The following is a 16,396-nucleotide window of genomic DNA, read 5'->3' on the forward strand; positions in this document are numbered from 1 at the left end:
CTCCTCGGCCGCCTGCATGTGTGAGGCCCTGTGTGGGATCACTAGCTCGGAGGCCCGAAGACCTGCAGCTCTAGTTTAAACAGCCGGCGCCCAGCGGTACCACCAGGGCGACACAGAGCAACCACTTCTCTGGGATACTTCAACACAGCAGCCTCCCTGGGCACCCCGGGGCACCCGGTGGCGACAAGACGCTCCCCGGGCACGTGGCCCGTGTTCACAAACAGTCCTGCCCCAGCAAAGGCCAGACAGAGAGCGCGATCACCACCCCTGGGGAATCCCCAGCACAGAGCACTTAGAAAGTTCCCAGTAAACATCCGTGGAGCAAAACGAGAAGCAGCCTTCGCTCTCCTGTGGACGGTGGCCTTTAGCACTGAACGTGAGGAGTTCTTTCTGATGGATACTGCGAGGTGCAGTCACTGCCTGACCGGTAAGAAATACAGAAGGGCGTGTGCAGCCAATTAGGGTTGGTTTTTGGAAACCGCTTCAGGAAGGGGAGGTGGGGGTGGGGGTGCCCTCCTCTCTGGGCTGGCTCTCGGCCTACGAGGACCATCGTGCTTCAAGGTCACCGACCAGACCGCAGAGCCAGGAGGGAAATCTCTACAATGCGGCCCAGTCATCCTGACAGGCGCCTTACATCCGACCTTGGACCCTGGGTCTGTTCTGCCGAAGCATCGATTTAGTGAACTCTGTTCGGAGCGGCTGGAAATAAAACAGGAAAGGTATGTGTCTACATCTCCCTCACACCCACACCCCGGCACAGAGACGGCGCATCTCTCCTCTGGGCGCCGTCCTGGGCACCTGGCAGAAGCGGCCCTCAGCACCCCGCCGGCCTCACGTTCCCGGAGCCCAGGTGCCCTCCCTATTCAGCGCGTAGCCCCAGGCTCCTGACCCGATCCCACAGCGGAGGCAGCAGCTGCTCTAAAACCCCACATTCCTGACCGTGCCCCAGGCCCAGAACCAGGAGCGGGGAGTGGGGGCTTGCTCCCCAAGAGGCTCCGGTGCTCGCTCTGAGGGATGGGCTCTTCCACAGACGACATTCTGCACGACCCCGCCCCCTCGCTACGCTGACGACAGAGCAGCGAGGAGCGGAGAGAGAGGGTACGGGCCGTCCCCCGCTCACATCACCAGCTGGCACAAGACTGAGCCTCTCCCAACGCAGTTTCCTCAGTCACACACAGAGATGCCACCACCTAAGTCCCCGGGCTCAGTGGTGCTCACCCAAGCCGGACACGGTGGAGGGTGTCCACGGAGCAGCTCAGGGCTCCTGCTTCCCCTCGGCCTCACGTCCTGTCCCGGCCGCAGGGCCTCTCCACTTCTCTGCGTCTCTCTCTCCAGACGCAGGCTGGCGTCTCCTCGCTCAGCCCTGCCGCAGAGCAGCCCGACGGCCCCGGCCCCCTGCACCCTCACCGCACAGCAGAGGCGGTGGCCCGGGGCCTCGCTCACGTCAGCTCTCACTTCCCGGGAACTTTCAAACGACGTGAACCTGTCCAGCATTGGCACTGCGTGCCCCGGGCCTTCCGGGCAGGATCACTCCGGCCTCCGCGGGCGCCCTCATGGTCACACCGCCCTCCCATCCGCTCTCTGATCCACGGCACTGCACAGAGGGCACCCGGGATGCCACGCTGCCTGTGCGCCTGCACCTCTCCGGGGCCTTCACCGCTGGGCCCTGCTCCCTCGACCCCGCCTATGGCCACAGTGCCCTGGGCCTTCCAGGCACTCCTGTCCTGCCATGGGACTCCCGCCCCTCACCACCAGAGCAATCCCTGTAAGCTGTGGTCCTCCTCCACACCTGTGCCCTCCCCGGGTTCTGGAACCTTCTTTCAGTGGCTCCCTGTTAGCAGCGTCAGAAGCTCACCACCTGCCTTGCAAGACCACTGGCAATTTGAACATCATAACCCCCTGTGCCAGCTCAGACGTCAGCTCCCTGCCGCCGACGTTCACGCCTCCACGTCCCGCACAAGCTGTTCCCGCCTGGCAGGCAGCAGCCCCGCCGCCCTTCCCCAAGCGGAGGAATGGCCCGTTCCCCTGCCTGTCCAGCACTCGCTTCCGCCCCGGTCCTGAGCAGGGCACGGGGGGGCCGCGGGAAGGGGCTCACCGCGGAACTCTCTCGAGGGCAGCACTAGGTTCCGCTGCCGTGGCACCTCCCCCCGCATCCGCTCCAGCGGCGACAAAGGCCGTGGGCCAGACGGGTGGCCAGCTGAGGCACGCGCCTTCAGCGTGGAAAAGCTGTGCCCGGTTTACCTTAAGAACATCTTGCTTGCATTTTTCTACTTTGTCTTGCAACTTCTTAAGCTGCTCGGGGTTGAGGGATGGGTCTGCTTTGCTGTTGGTTTCTCGTGACGTGGCCAACTTCTCCTCTTTGCACGCCGCGTGGTAGGCCTTCTTTGCTGCCTCCACCTGCGGGGAGAGGGAGCTCCTGAGCGCCACGTCGGGAGCACAGAGTCCCGACTAGAGGCTCCAGACTCTGCTCGCGCCACCCAGACGAGAGGGAGGAGCAGGTGCAGAGCTCTGCGCGCCGCACGATCGCGACAGGGCATCCAGCAGACGCTGGCGCGGTGCCTGCCTGGGGCCGGGCGCCCTCCTGGGCACCGGGGGTGCGGCACCCAAGGCCCCGGGCTGTCACGGAGCTCTCCGTCCAGCCAGAGAGGCGACTACAAGAGACGGCTGAAGAACAGAGTCAGAGGGTAATGAGTGCCAAGGAGGAGAGAAGAGCGGGGAGGCGACGCCGTGCCGAGCTGCATACGGAGGCTGGGGAGAGCCGGCCGAGAGAGACGCCACGGAGCAGGAATGGGAAGGAGGTGAGGCTGTCTGCGGGAAGAGCATGCCAGGCAGCTGGAACAGCGAATACAAAGTTCCAGGGCTAACGTGAGGGGCTGGTGTCGGGAGGCAGAGTCACAGGACATGTGTTCCACGGCTCTCTCACATATATACACGCACGCATACATGTGCAGATGTCTGTATAGTTTTTTTTTTAAGTTTTTTAAAAGTTTTCATATTTTTAAAAATTTTTTTAATGTTTATTTTTGAGAGAGAGATAGAGTGCAACTGGGGAATGGGCAGAGAGAGGGAGACACAGAATCCGAAGCGGGCTCCAGGCTCCGAGCTGTCAGCACAGAGCCCGACGTGGGGCTCGAACTCACGAACTGCGAGATCATGACCTGAACCGAAGTTGGGCGCTCAACCGACTGAGCCACCTAGGCGCCCCTGGATGCGTGTATCTTTACTTCACAGATGTTTCCCTGCTTAAGCCAAAGTCACAGAGTTCATTCTAGAGAGGAAAGAGTTTTGTAACCGTGGCCTCATGAGGGGGATAATCATTACAAATGAGGCCGCGGACAAGAAGAAAGGAGAGTGGCGAAGGCCGAGACAACAGAGAAAAGGAGAGCCTGTCGTTACAACCCCAAGACAGAGGTCTGTTCTGGGCGGTTCTGGGGAGGAGGAAGGCAGTATGGCTCCTGAGAAAAGCTGGGGGACGGGCAAGGAAGGAAGCAGCACGGCCACCCAAGGAATGGGGCTGGCGAGCTGCGGGTGGTGAGGGCAGGGGTGCGTGTCTGAGAGCCTCCCGCGAGCCAAGGCTGGGCAAGGCTCAGTGGCTTCGGTTGCTACGTCTGGAAAAACCAGTATCAGTATCATTTGCAAATTTCAGAGAAAAACACATACAAAAGAAATATTTCAAATTAATCCTTTCTACCAGCCCAAAGGGACTGCGGGGTCTTGAACTGGAGTAAATCTTAGCCACCACGGGCCTCCGAGGGGTGGCCCATCTCTACCGCTGCCCAAAGCAGTCAGAGGGGGAGCAGCCAGGAAGCAGGGGTGCCGGGCCGGGCACGGAGCTGCCTGCAGGAGGCATGCACCTCTTTTAGCTTCTTGGCCCAGGGCTTCTGCGCCTTCCGAAAGCCGTCCTCCGCCTCTTTGGTCTCCTTGAAGCCTCCCATCATCTGCTTGTGAAAGGCTTCCTTCTGCCAGTTCTTGATCTTCTCGAAGTCCTCGTTCATCAGTGAGGCCTTCACCTCCAGGTGCAGCTCGCTCACTCTCTCCGCCTCGGCCATGACCGCCGTCCAGGCCTTCTCCACCGTCCCGTACTGGGGCCCTGGCACAGGAGAGAAGCTGCTGGTTACTCGCCCGCGGCTCCCGGAGGGGCCCTGCCCTGGGGATTTGCTCTGTTAACCTGTCTCTGCTGTGAGGACCGGATTCTAGGCCCAGCAGCCTGGCTGCTGGGCCGAGAGGTTTCCTTTGGGTTCTTTCAGATCTTTTTCTCTCAGTGGCTGTTCCTTTTTCAGCCTGGGATGAAGAAAGAATAAGGAAGCGAAGCTGGATGTACTCAGCCATTCTTTTGTTAGGGAAATCAGGGGATTACCCACGTTTCCTTTTTTTAGAGTCACTAAGCTCTTTAAAAACTCGAATTTCTGCATCTTGGAAGTTTTTCTTTTTCCTAATTAATATTTTTTAAATGTTTATTCATTTATTAGGGTTGGGGGGGGGGGAGAGGCAAAGAGAAAGAGAGACAACATCCCAAGCAGGCCCAGCACTGTCAGCATAGAGGCTGACATGGGGCTCGAATTCATGAACCAGGAGATCGTGACCTGAGCTGAAATCAGGAGTCAGACACTTAACCAACTGAGCCACCCAGGCGCCCTAGCATCTTGAAAGTTTTAATATGCTTATGGCTGGCTGGAGAAGGAGGTGCCTCTGAAGTGAGCTGACCTCTCCCCCTTCTTGAGGCCTCTCCCTTCCCCGCGGGGGGGCTCTCCAGCACCTCCCTCATTCACTCCCAGGAGGAGCCTGGCTCAGAGCAGGAACTTGAGAGCTGCTCGTCAAACAGAGGACTGTCTCCTCAGCAGAATGGAAGCCCTGTCTTGGGGAGAGGAAGGAGAGTTGGAGGCAGGAAGCTGCTCTGGCCAGATGGAAATCTCTAGGCAGTGGTCCCCTCGCACGCTGCGCTCAGGAAGGAAGCTCGTAATCGGCCTGTCACTCTGTTGAGGGTGTGGGGTGCTGGCCTCAGGTGAGGGAGGAAGAAGCTGTGACGGAATCTGAGGGGGACAACTGCTGTTTGAGCTGCGTACTGACACAGAGAGGCACCGGAGGGGTGGATAGCCGTGGGGGGTGTGAACCCTTCTGAACCTCGACTCCCTGTGTCTACAGAACAAGCTGCTCCCTGTCCTGCCTCGGTCTGCCACGCGGTGGTGGGATCCACGCGGTGAGGGGGGCAACGGTGCTCAGTGAGCCTCAAGTTTTGAATCAACACAAGGGACGGTGCTGGCAGCTGGACCCCAAGAGGTGGAAATAAAGTAACAAGTTACGGCTCCTCGTCACCCGTGCGTGACCACCTCACTCCCTGGCACCTGCTTGTACCAAGGCACTGTGCTAACCACCCCCACCTGACCGACGACCAGTTTCAGCAGCAGGGGAGACACGGGCAGCTGGTCTAGACCGGACCGAAGCTGCCTGGGGCCCCGCCCCCCCTCCCCCCGCCGGACCCCGAGGCCAGCGGCCTGACTTCCCCATCCTCTGAGGTGGGCTGCCACGGGAAAGGGCCTGCCCCACGGCACACCCTGAGAAAGCCCCACCAACCGGCTTCTGTCGCAGGAAACCCTGGAAGCCATCAAGCCCCCCTCTACTGCCGGGAGGTGCGTCCTGAGCACAATCCATATCTACGGCAGCAGTCGGTTACCAAACTCCAGAATCTTCCGAGCGTTTTGCTAGGGAGGGAGCGGGGGCAGAACACGCACCATACGACACCTCTAGTTATTCCTGCTAAAATTCCAAATTAGAAAGCCTGGCGATGTCACCATCTAGTCTTTCCTGATCTGCTACACAGCCGAGCTTACGAATAAACAACCCTCTGTGTCGGACCCGCCGTGCAAAGCAGCCAGCTCTCTGCCATGAGAGCGCTGACTCGAGTCTGGGTCCCGAAGGCGCCGTCCCGGGTTAGGCTGGCAAGCGTAGCAAGTCCTGCGGATGACCGGGGCTCCGCAGAGGGGGGCTCGGGTGCCGTCTGCAGAGAGGAGCCCCGTGCCGCAAAGAAAGGGGAAGAGAGCTCACCCCGCCCGTGCTGCTGGGTGACGGCGCCCCGCTGCCCCCCGGGGCGGCGGCCTCCCTACCCTTCTCCACGAGCTGCCTCCAGCGCCGCGCCCACTCGGTGAGCTGCTGCGCGTACGCCTTCTCGATGCGCGCCCGTTCGTGCAGGCAGTTCATGAGGTCGCTGCACAGGCGGTGGCCATCGTCGATCCGCTTCACCGTCCGCTTGTAGTTCCCGACCTAGGAGACAGAACCACACGGTGAGGCCGGGGCCCCCTCCTGGGACTGGGGCAGGCCTGACCCCCGCGGCTGCACGCGCAGCCTCCGTGCCAGCCGGGCTCATCCACTCTTCCACTCAAAAGGCACCCTGCGTTGTTAGATGACAAGCTCCCCATTTTTATTACTGGCAGGAACATTAAAAAAAAAAAATTCAGAGCTCAAAAACCACGTGGCCAGCGTCCACGCTCTGACACCACGGGCCAGGGAGGGGGACAGACCGGCACAGGCAGGGCTGTGGTGGAGGGAATGGCGAGCTGAAGGTGCCCAGAAGGGCATCTCATGTAGACCAAGGGGTGAGGGACAGCTCCTGGAGCAAGTGATGTCTGACTAGAGAGATAATAATAATAATAATAATAATAATAATAATAATAATAATAATTTAGTGGCTCGGATTTAAATGATTCTATAATTAATATTACAGAACTGGCTAAAGACCTTTGGAAAATCACTGGTATAAACAGGTTTCAGGCACCTCCCACTTTAACATCATCCCGTGCTGGATGATTATCACTTCCCGATTAGAGCACTCAACACTCTCCCACTTTCTGAGCCCCTACTATGTGCCAGGCAACACAGCAGGTGTTTTGCACCTGCAAATACCGCCCTGCCATGGCAAGTAGGAAGATGAGAAAACCAGGGCTTAGGGGATGACCTAGGTCACTAAGATCGGGGGCAGCAGCTGAAGGCAGCATCTCAAACGGCTCCGGGTAGGACCGTCTCCATGGCAAAGCTCAGGCTCCTCTCTGCTTTGACCAGTGTTAAGGTGAGTTTGGACTACATCCTCTCACATATGAAAAGAGAGACTAGCTCGTTTAAATTATCAAATATAGGGGTGCCTGGATGGCTCAGTCAGTGAAGCATCTGACTTCGGCTCAGGTCATGATCTCGCAGTTCGTGAGTTCGAGCCCCGCGTCTGTCTCTGTGCTGACAGCCCGGGGCCTAGGGCCTGGAGCCTGCTTCGGATTCTGTCTCTGTCTCTGTCTCTCTGCCCCTCCCCTACTCTCTCTCTCTCAAAAATAAACATTAAAAATTTTTTAAATAAATTATCGAATATAAAAGAAGAATTAAGAAAACATTAGTGGCTGTGCTGGAGTGAGGATCAAAGCGTTCACCAGACCACCTAGAAGGGCAGCGCGGACACTGGGGCGCTGGAGGAAATGTGGCAGAGAAACGATCATGCCGTTCCAACCCTTCCTTCCCACTCGCTTCCAAAATCTTCACCAACTTTGACCAACTTTACCATTTCTGAAGGTCTCTCTGCGGGCTGATCCCTCTCCTATTTCACCCCTGTTTAGACTCAGTCTGGAAGCTCCTGCGGAACAGAGGACTAGGTCCCACTCCTACACAAAAGGGGACAGTCCTCGCTCTCCCGGGCAGGCTGCGGAGACCGACAACGGCACAGCCTGTCGAACTCCGGTTTACGAAGAGTTCACGCTAGAGTTTCTCCTGCCCTGAGCTGAACTAACCGAGGGGAGGGGGGCAGTGGTGAAGTCCTTGAAGAGGGACAGGACACGGGGGCCCCCGGAAGGGCATGGGCAACAGGGGAGGAGCTCTGGCCCCTCAGGAAGGGCTGTCGCTGAGGCCAGAGAGGACCCCGCTCCCAAGGGGACCAGCAAGGAGCCCCGGAGGCCAGGCGGCCCGGGCAGCCTTCTCCACCAGACGCCGAAGTGCACGCACAGCTCCGGGAGCGCGCGGCCAGGCGGTTGCTCCTGACCAAGACGGGCAGCTTTCGACTGTATCCTCAGCAGGCCCTGTCATTAGCGAGGCAAAAAGCAAGCGTTTCACAACCAGCTGGAAGTGACACCGAGTGCTCACTTCCCTTTAAAATAGGGCCCTGCTGTCATTTTGAAATCTACAGCAGGATGGAAAAATAAATAAATAAATAGCCAACAAAACACAACTCTGTGTCGCTGAGCTGGCGGCCACAAGGGCTAAGATCATCGCAGCTCGATTCAGGCTCGACAGGCGACGTGAGACCGTGATGCGGAGCTGGCTTTCGCCTGTCACCAACAATATCCAAACTGGTAATCAAGATCACAGCGTGTTGGCTCTCCAGAAACCTACCCACCTCTCTGCTTTTCAAAAGCCTCGTAAAAAAATTTTAGGGAACAGAAGAGGGTATCTGTTAAGAAGGCACACGCTGGTCCAAGCCAGGTCCTGAGCAGTACCTCAGCCGCTGTTCATACTTAAGGACAACTCTTGAAATCTGAAATCGCATTCCCAGCTGCAGCAAGGAATGCAGGCAGGACGTTTCCAGAATCATGTGTTTTGGGTTTAAATGTTGGCCGCTGTGACCACTGCTGAGGCCAAGGGGAGAAGGGAGTGGTCATGACAACAGGCACTGAGATGCTCTAGGAACGTCTGCCCTACTGGGCTTTCCTCCATTAAAAGGCTACATATGGGCTCGAGACGCCTATCCCTTTAGTCCACACCCAGGGACGTTCACCAGGAAGTACTATCAACATCTGCACAGACTGCCCAGTGACAGAGCGATGTGGCCTTCCCGCTCCCCTGAGCAAGGTCCTGGCGGTCAGGGTGCTGACAGCTGTTTCTCTGGACTGAAATATAATCTACGTACAATAAAATTCACCCTTCACAGGGATACAGTTAGACGAGTTCAGATGCATGTAAGCCGTGTATACCGTATCAAGGTACAGAAACTTCCATCTCCCTGCCTTGTCCCCCGTGCCCTCCTGCAGTCAGCCTCTGCCCCACACAGCCCCGGCAGCCACTGATCTGATTGGCGTCCCTTGTGGGGGCAAAGGTCAGGCCGCCCCAAGCCAGGCCACTGTGGCATGAAGATTATTTTGAGTTAAAAAGCAAGCAAACCCCAACAGATTCAGGAAAAGCTCTTTACCTCCCCCACCCCCGACCCCCACTGCCTAAAAAGGATCTGGATTGAGGACCTGCTCCAGGAAGAAAGCTATCGTATGCCACAGATAACGTTATTCTGTGAGCTAGGCGTGGTGGACAGAGAAGGGCCCAGGAAGGCCTGTCTGATCAGAGTTCTCTCTGTCCCATTGTTTCCTGGCGGCTCGGCAAACATTTGTCCACCAAACATTGACTCTTTTTCATTTACCTGTGAATTACATTCCTTCCCTTTGAAGCCCCAGACCCCTACCCCTTCTCCTTAGTTCAGGATGACAGACATACCTCGCTTTGCCTGTCTTCGGAATATTCCACGTCTGTGTGGATTCCCCAAGTGTACAAACTAAATTTTTTCTTCTTCTGTTAATCTGCCTCATGTCAATTTGATTCTTAGTCCAGCCAGAAGGACCTTGAAGGGCACAGGAAATTCTTCCTCCCCAACACCCTTTACCAAGACGTCCGGGATAAATGGAACCACCCGGCATGTGGCCTGGCCTTTGAGCCGGTTCCATGTTATTGTCTAGGTCAGTAGTTTATTCCTTTTTACTACCAAGAGCTGTTCTATCGTGTGGAGACACTGCCATGTACTTGCTTGCCCTTTCGTCCTGTTGAAGGACACTGGGGTTGTTTTCAGTTTGGGGCAATTACAAATAAAGAAGCTATAAAGATTCCTGGGCGGGTCAAACACTTAAGAGTGGGAATGTTATACGATAAGCACACATCCAACTTTGTAAGAAATCGCCAAACCGTGACCCAAGTGGCTGCACATTTCGCCTCCCAGCTGCAGGGTATGAGGGTTGCGACTGCTCTGTGCTCTCCCTGGCACCTGGCGCCGCGTCGGGTTCATTTTTGGAATATTTTACCATTTTGTTTGTACGTGGCAGTTGTCTCACTGTGATTTTAATTTGCACTTTCCTAACGTCTAATGATGCTGACAGCCTTTTCTCGCTCCTGTCTGCCGCCCATATGTCTTCTTTGATAGAGTGTGCTCTCTTTGTTTCAATACATTAAAAAAATTGAGGTATAATGCTGACTGGTTTTTGAAGTGCAAGAAAAGTTAATTTGCAAATATGTGACACAGCGATCGTATGATAAAGTGAGGACATACACGGTTAGCTATTTTTGCTTTACCAGTTTTGTAGTTTAAAAGTTTCTCTCTTGCTTTCTTCTTTTTTTTATAGTTTTTTTTTTTAATGTTTTTATTCATTTTTGAGAGACAGAGACAGAGCACAAGCAGGGGAGGGGCAGAGAGAGGGAGACACAGAATCTGAAGCAGGCTCTAGGCTCCGAGCTGTCAGCACAGAGCCCGATATGGGGCTCGAACTCATGAACCGTGAGATCGTGACTTGAGCTGAAGTCGGTCGCTTAACCGACTGAGCCACCCAGGTGCCCCTCTCTCTTGCTTTTCAAAACACTGGTTTATGGGGTGCCTGTGTGGCTCAGTCAGTTAAGCGGCCCACTTCGGCTCAGGTCATGATCTCGCAGTCTGTGAGTTCAAGCCCCGTGTCGGGCTCTGTGCTGACAGCTCAGAGCCTGGAGCCTGTTTCAGATTCTGTGTCTCCCTCTCTCTGACCCTCCCCCGTTCATGCTCTCTCTCTGTCTCAAAAATAAATAAATGTTAAAAAAACAAAACAAAACAAAACACCGGTTTGTTTTGAGATAGCCAAATGGCAGATAACTTTATGTAGAAATTTAAAAACTAAACAAGATTTCTTCCAAACCTTATTATCAGTTGATTTATTCACAGAAAGCCCAGTAGGGTCTGAGGCCACCTATGTTCCTAAGTTCCTCTAAATTCAGGCTCACCCCCTCAGATACCAAAATACTAAAGGCAGACACTCACCACACATGTCCCTGGGTGCAGGGCTGGGACACCCCCCTTCCTCAGGGGCTGCCCAGCCAAGGGGAGAGGCGAGAGGTGGGGAAGGTCTACTGGAGGCAACATCCAAACCAAATTTTCAAGGACCAGTAGGACGCTGGCCAGGTTAAAGGCAAGGAGAGGAGGAGAGGGACACATCTGGAGAGAGAGAACAGTATGGGCGACAAGCTCCGCCAGCAAGGAGACCCAGGGGTGCTGGCCATGAGGCATGGAACATGGAACACAGAACGCAAGGGAACGACTGGCCATTTCGATGGGGGGTTGGGTGCAGCTGGGGGTGGGGGAATCAGATGGTGAGAAATCTCGAGGGTCAGGCGTTCATCCTGGAAGGTGACACGCTCAGGGCTGGGCGGGGGGCTCGAGGGGGGGGGCGGTTTCAGGAGTGCGAAGCTTCCAGAGGAGGGTGCGAGCGTAACCTCCTCAGGCTGGGGCCTCAGCAGTGGGGACAGAGAGCGGAAAGGCAGGACAAGGGACCGCTCTGTCCTCCAGGTGGCAGGTGGGGGCAGGATCCCAGTGGCCAGGCACCTGGCCGGGGGCAGGGGGGGACTGTAATTCATGCAGGCTGGGCTGGGAAAGAGCAGAACCACCACCTTTCTAGAGTCCTCCAGAAGCCACTCTCCTGCCCCCACTCCTCCTAGGGGGCCACACTCCTCCCCACCACCAAGCTCGCTGTCCTCCGGGGAATCAGAATCACTCCATCCTCTCTCCACCCACAACTCCCTACCCTGAGGCCTGGAGGGAGCCCCTAGCAGTCAGCCCACCTCTCCCTTTCTGTAAGTCTGACTCCAGTCGTTCCTCGGGTTTCCCTCCACCCCAGGGGCTGAGAATCCAGCGTCAGACACACCTTTGGGTTTATAGTCAGCTAAGGCGAGTCTGGGGCTGGAGGTGCAGTGATCCCTGTGCAGAAACATCTGGGTAATCGGGAATCAGAACAGAGACAGTGGGCTCTGTCCAAACCCCAGCAGGTTTATAATTACAGGGGCGCCGGGAGGGACTGTTTAGACAGGTCGCACCAGCTCCTCGTTTATCCTCTGGGTGGAAACAGTCCGGAACTGCCTTTCACAAGGACGCTGCACAACGCCTGCTTCTCTGACTTTGGAGCCAACTTATCCGGACCAATCCCCTTCTGTGGAGCACGGTGGCCAAAGGCAACAGGAAAGCTGGAGGATTTGGAAGCAGCCCAGTGAGACCGCCAGGCTCCCAGGCGGGTGACAGGGCGAGCGAAGGCAAACCCGCAGCTCCTCGGAGCCCCCCCACCTGTCGGCCTCCCAGTGCCAGGGCCGAGCCCCAGTACAGGCTCAGCTACCATCACCTATGCTAACCACAGGCCACTGGGTCAGAGGAACCTACAAGGTACCACGCACTGGTCATCTCAAGTACACCTTCCATTTTATTCTTTGTACCCTCCTCTTTGGCTGCTGACCACCAGACCCACCACAGACAGATTACCTGTTACAGCCTAAGTCCCAGAGTGAAACCAATGGCCCGAGTGAGAACGGAGCCAGGCAGGGCCGCCCCAAAGCCCACACTCTCCTACCCTGAGCTGCCTTGGCTTCCTCCTGCCCGTGGCTCATCTCAACACTACCAACGCTCCCAATGGACTTGGGGCCCCCAAGGAGCCCCAGTGAGGTTGTGGCTGCCTCACTGCCGACTCGATGCACAACAGAGTGAGGGAGTGGCAGCCTGTGCCCCAAAACACCCTGCCCTCCCCAGCCAGTTCCTGTGTCCATGCCCCCAGACAGCTTTACTTCCTGCCGTCCCGAGCTGTGCAGGCCAGACCTGCAGCGCACAGGACGCCAACCCCCAAATACCGTGCGTCTCACACTGTGCCCTAAGAGGGTGTGGACCTCCTCATGCACCACTCTTCCCCCACTGCCTTCCACGGGGTCTGCCACACAGCTGGCACTCAGCAAGAATGTAAGATAGGACCAGAAAGTGACTACAAGAAAATACAGGTGACTTTGGGCTGGGCAAGATCCTTAAAATTTCAAAAGTCAAAGCTGTGCGCTTACACGCATGCGTGTGTATGTCTATGAATACATCTTTTTTGCATCAAAAATTAAGGATTTCTGTTCAGAAGCCAACACCACGGACAAAGTTAACAGACCACAAACACTGTTTCCCAATCTGCTACGTCTAAATTGACAACACGCTAAACTGGAATATCCCAGTAAGTCCTATATACCAACATGAAAAAGGCCCCGAGGGAAGTCAGGCAAAAGGTATGAACAGGCAACTTCAGAGAGAAGCAAAGTCCAAGGGGCTGACGGCAGCGAGGCGCTCACACTCGTGTGATTGGGGAAATGCCCACGATCTGAAGGCTCTTCACCTGACAGACTGGCAAACCCCAGAGAGTGGGAACTGACAAGCGTGGGGCGGGGGGGGGGGGGGGGGGGGGGGGGGCATACGGCATACGGGACCCTTACTGTATACACTGGGGGAAGGTAGCCTGAGGCAGGCCTGAGAACAACCAGGCAGTAATTAAGTCATTAAGCAGACACATGCCCTGTGAGGACCTGGCAATTTTGTTCCTGAGTCATCCCCACAGAAATGTTCTCTTGGGCTGTGGGCACACAGGAGTCTTCACCCTGGGGAATGCGTGGGTGAATGGGGGGCGGGGGGAGCTGTGGCACACCAAGGCGGAGGCAAGCGGCGGGAAAAGTGCAGGACTGGGGTACAGACCTTGCGACCTGCACGGACCTCACGAACAGAAGGGAACAGAACGGCAACGGTGGGCAGCATGACAGCCTTGGTGTGAATTAAAAACAGCCGCACACAAAGCAAGGCTATCAAGTTTACGAGAACCCGGGCTAACACAAGCCACGACACTAGAGAAGGGAAGGGACTAGCGTCAAAGGCAGGGAGAGAGATGGTGAAGGATGTGGGTGTTGGGTCGCATCCCACCTACCAGTCCCAGCGGTCTGATGAGGCGCAGCTTGTCTTCCCCGGGGAGGCTTCCCTGAGACCAGCTGTCCCTGCAGGACCACCAAGGGGGAGCACCTGTAGCGCCTGCACTCGCAGACAGGTGGGGCCAATTCCCCACCACAGGCTCCTGCTTGCTGGTCCACGTGGGGGCCACGAGAGCCCTTCCAAACACTGTCCCCATGGCCTGCAGCCGCAGCTCAACCCACACGGGTCACGATCGTGCGTGTTCGCCGCCTCCCTGCCCCAGCTGGACTGCAAGCCGCTGGACACGGGCATCACAATGAGTGCTTCTCAGCAGCAGCAGCAGCATCATAAAAGAGCATGTCAACGCTGTGCCAGGCAGTGTAAAACAGCTCTGCATGTGTCCCCTCCTGTGACAATCCTCAGCAGTGGATACCATTAGTGTTTCCATTTTATAGAAAAGGAAACTGGGGTCTAAAGAGGCAGAGTCACCCACGATCGTGCAGCCAGAAAAAGGAAGAGCCCGCCTTCCAGAACCTTCCTCGGGCTGAGAAGAGAGAGAGTAAAGCCAAGACTTAACGAGTCAATGTCAAGTGACGTGTGTGTCTCCAACCAGCCTTATGGGTCCCAGGGAAGGCCACAGACAGAGTTCAAGACAGAGAAGTAACGTACGGGCCCCGTTCCTGATTCCACTGTGTGCCACTGAGGCTCATCAGGAACCCCAAATCTGTAAACTACTGAGACCGCTTGCCGAAGATGACCTCGATTTCACGCCCAGAAGGCTTATTATGCCCTTTAACCTGGGACACTGAAGGCCCAGGCACCACAACTGCTCCTTGCACATCCTGGAAAGGCAGGTTCAAGGGCGAACCAGCCGTGCGGAGCTGACCGGACAGAAGGAAAAGCCCTTGGTGTTGTCCCTCCCTCCCGGCAAGTCCATGGAATCAGAGTCAAATGTTTTCTCCAAAGGTGATAAAGTACACGGAGAGGCTCCGGGACATTCTGAAAGACAAGGATGAAAAATGACCCTGTTGGGATTCCTTAACTACAGGCCTGCAGACGGTGGGGAGATTGGCTGAATGAGCTTCTGTTACCTGGTTTGAGTCCCCCAGCCCCCAGCCCTCTCCGACGCGGCCGCCTCTCAGGAGGGAGAGGCAAAGACCTGGGCCTGCCCCGAAATAAATGGCCTTGTGTGGGTCTCTCTCCCCACGTTTCTATTCCTTCAGCTGTAAGGCAGAAGTAGAACTGATTTTGTAAGGACTAATCACACTGGGCTAGGGTGGGTTTACGGTACGGGCCGGGTTTCTTCCCGGTCGGGTGCACTCTTAGCCCGGCTCAGGCATCGCTGGACAAGACCGGGCCATTTCCGCAGGTTGTCCATGGGGGCATAGGATCAGATGACCTGCAAGGGTCCTTCTCAATTAGAGGATTTCTAATGGAAGGGTCTGTCAACGCTACCAGCTGGCCGGCTGCCCCTGAAGCCCTCATAACTCAATTTCTGACAGCCTGGTGCCACCCTCTTGCCACACACCGATGTGTCATCAACACCTAACTGCGCCAAGAACTGTGGGAGGGACGAGGGATACAAACTTCTGTGGTCCCTACCTTCCTGGGGTTTGTGGTCAGATAAATAACACAATTACAGACGGTGACAAGTTCTGGAAGGAATGCCCTGGGTCATCGGAGTTGCCTGAAGGAAAGGGTGTCTGTGGCAAGAGCGAAGAGAATTCTGAGGGGCAAGGCTGCTTTCTGAAGGCTCGAGGCAGGATATCAAGGCCCCACGGAGCATGAGCCACACGAGACGCCACCCCCTCGGGGAAACTGCCCCCCCCCCCACCCCAGCTCACCCTCCCTCGTTACTCCCGTATGACACATGTAGCTACAAGCCCAAATGCAGTAACACAGTGGGTTCCGAGGCAAGGACCGTGCCTTTATTCTCCGTCCTCCAGGCCAGGCCCACAGAGGGCACCCCGTAAGATCCCCTCAATGCCCGAATGCCGCTGGAGCGGGAGGGACGGCAAAGTTGCTAAGCGCTCAGCTGGACGCACGGGCAATGAAGCAACCCGTGATCCTTTATTTACCAAGGTCTTAATCCAGTGAGCCATTCCAGCACTCCTCACAAAACTAAAAGGAATGGACTGTTGGAGCACCACCAGAGAGTACCTCCAGGGATGACGGATGTCACTAACACTCGTGCCAATCTGGAAAGAGCCGTTTAAGCAGAAAGCAGCAGAGAGCCCCGCGGCTGCTTCACTCATGCTGACGAGGCTTTCCTTCAAACCCAGGATCCGAGTTAGTTCGGCCCCAGGTCTACCCGTGCCCCAGGCAGGCCGGGAGCGCTCCAGGCCTGGGCCTTGGGGTGTCGCCACTTCCCCACCCACGTGCCTGGTGGGGCGCACGTCATTTGCCACATCCCGCACACAGAGGCAGGGGGGCCCCACGGTGCCAGCGCAGAGCCTCCTGTCT

The 16,396-nt window shown here is 56.4% G+C and overlaps 1 protein-coding gene across 4 annotated transcripts in view; it reads right to left on the reverse strand.

The window, feature by feature from the left end:
* PACSIN2 (protein kinase C and casein kinase substrate in neurons 2) overlaps positions 1 to 16,396 on the reverse strand; it is a 133,704-nt gene that overhangs the window by 14,679 nt on the left and 102,629 nt on the right. For 3 of the 4 annotated variants that reach the window (XM_042993444.1, XM_042993446.1, XM_042993445.1), the window contains exons 3-5: positions 6,102 to 6,258; positions 3,855 to 4,090; positions 2,242 to 2,397 (exon numbers count right to left, since the gene is read on the reverse strand). In XM_042993444.1, the coding sequence (XP_042849378.1) occupies positions 2,242 to 2,397; positions 3,855 to 4,090; positions 6,102 to 6,258 (549 nt within the window). Of the gene's footprint in view, positions 1 to 2,241; positions 2,398 to 3,854; positions 4,091 to 6,101; positions 6,259 to 13,952; positions 14,204 to 16,396 lie in introns of those variants that run through there. The other variant, XM_007079520.3, reaches the window with a different exon arrangement.

Source organism: Panthera tigris, chromosome B4, assembly GCF_018350195.1.
Source record: "Panthera tigris isolate Pti1 chromosome B4, P.tigris_Pti1_mat1.1, whole genome shotgun sequence".
In the NCBI taxonomy this organism is placed as follows: Eukaryota; Metazoa; Chordata; class Mammalia; order Carnivora; family Felidae; genus Panthera; species Panthera tigris.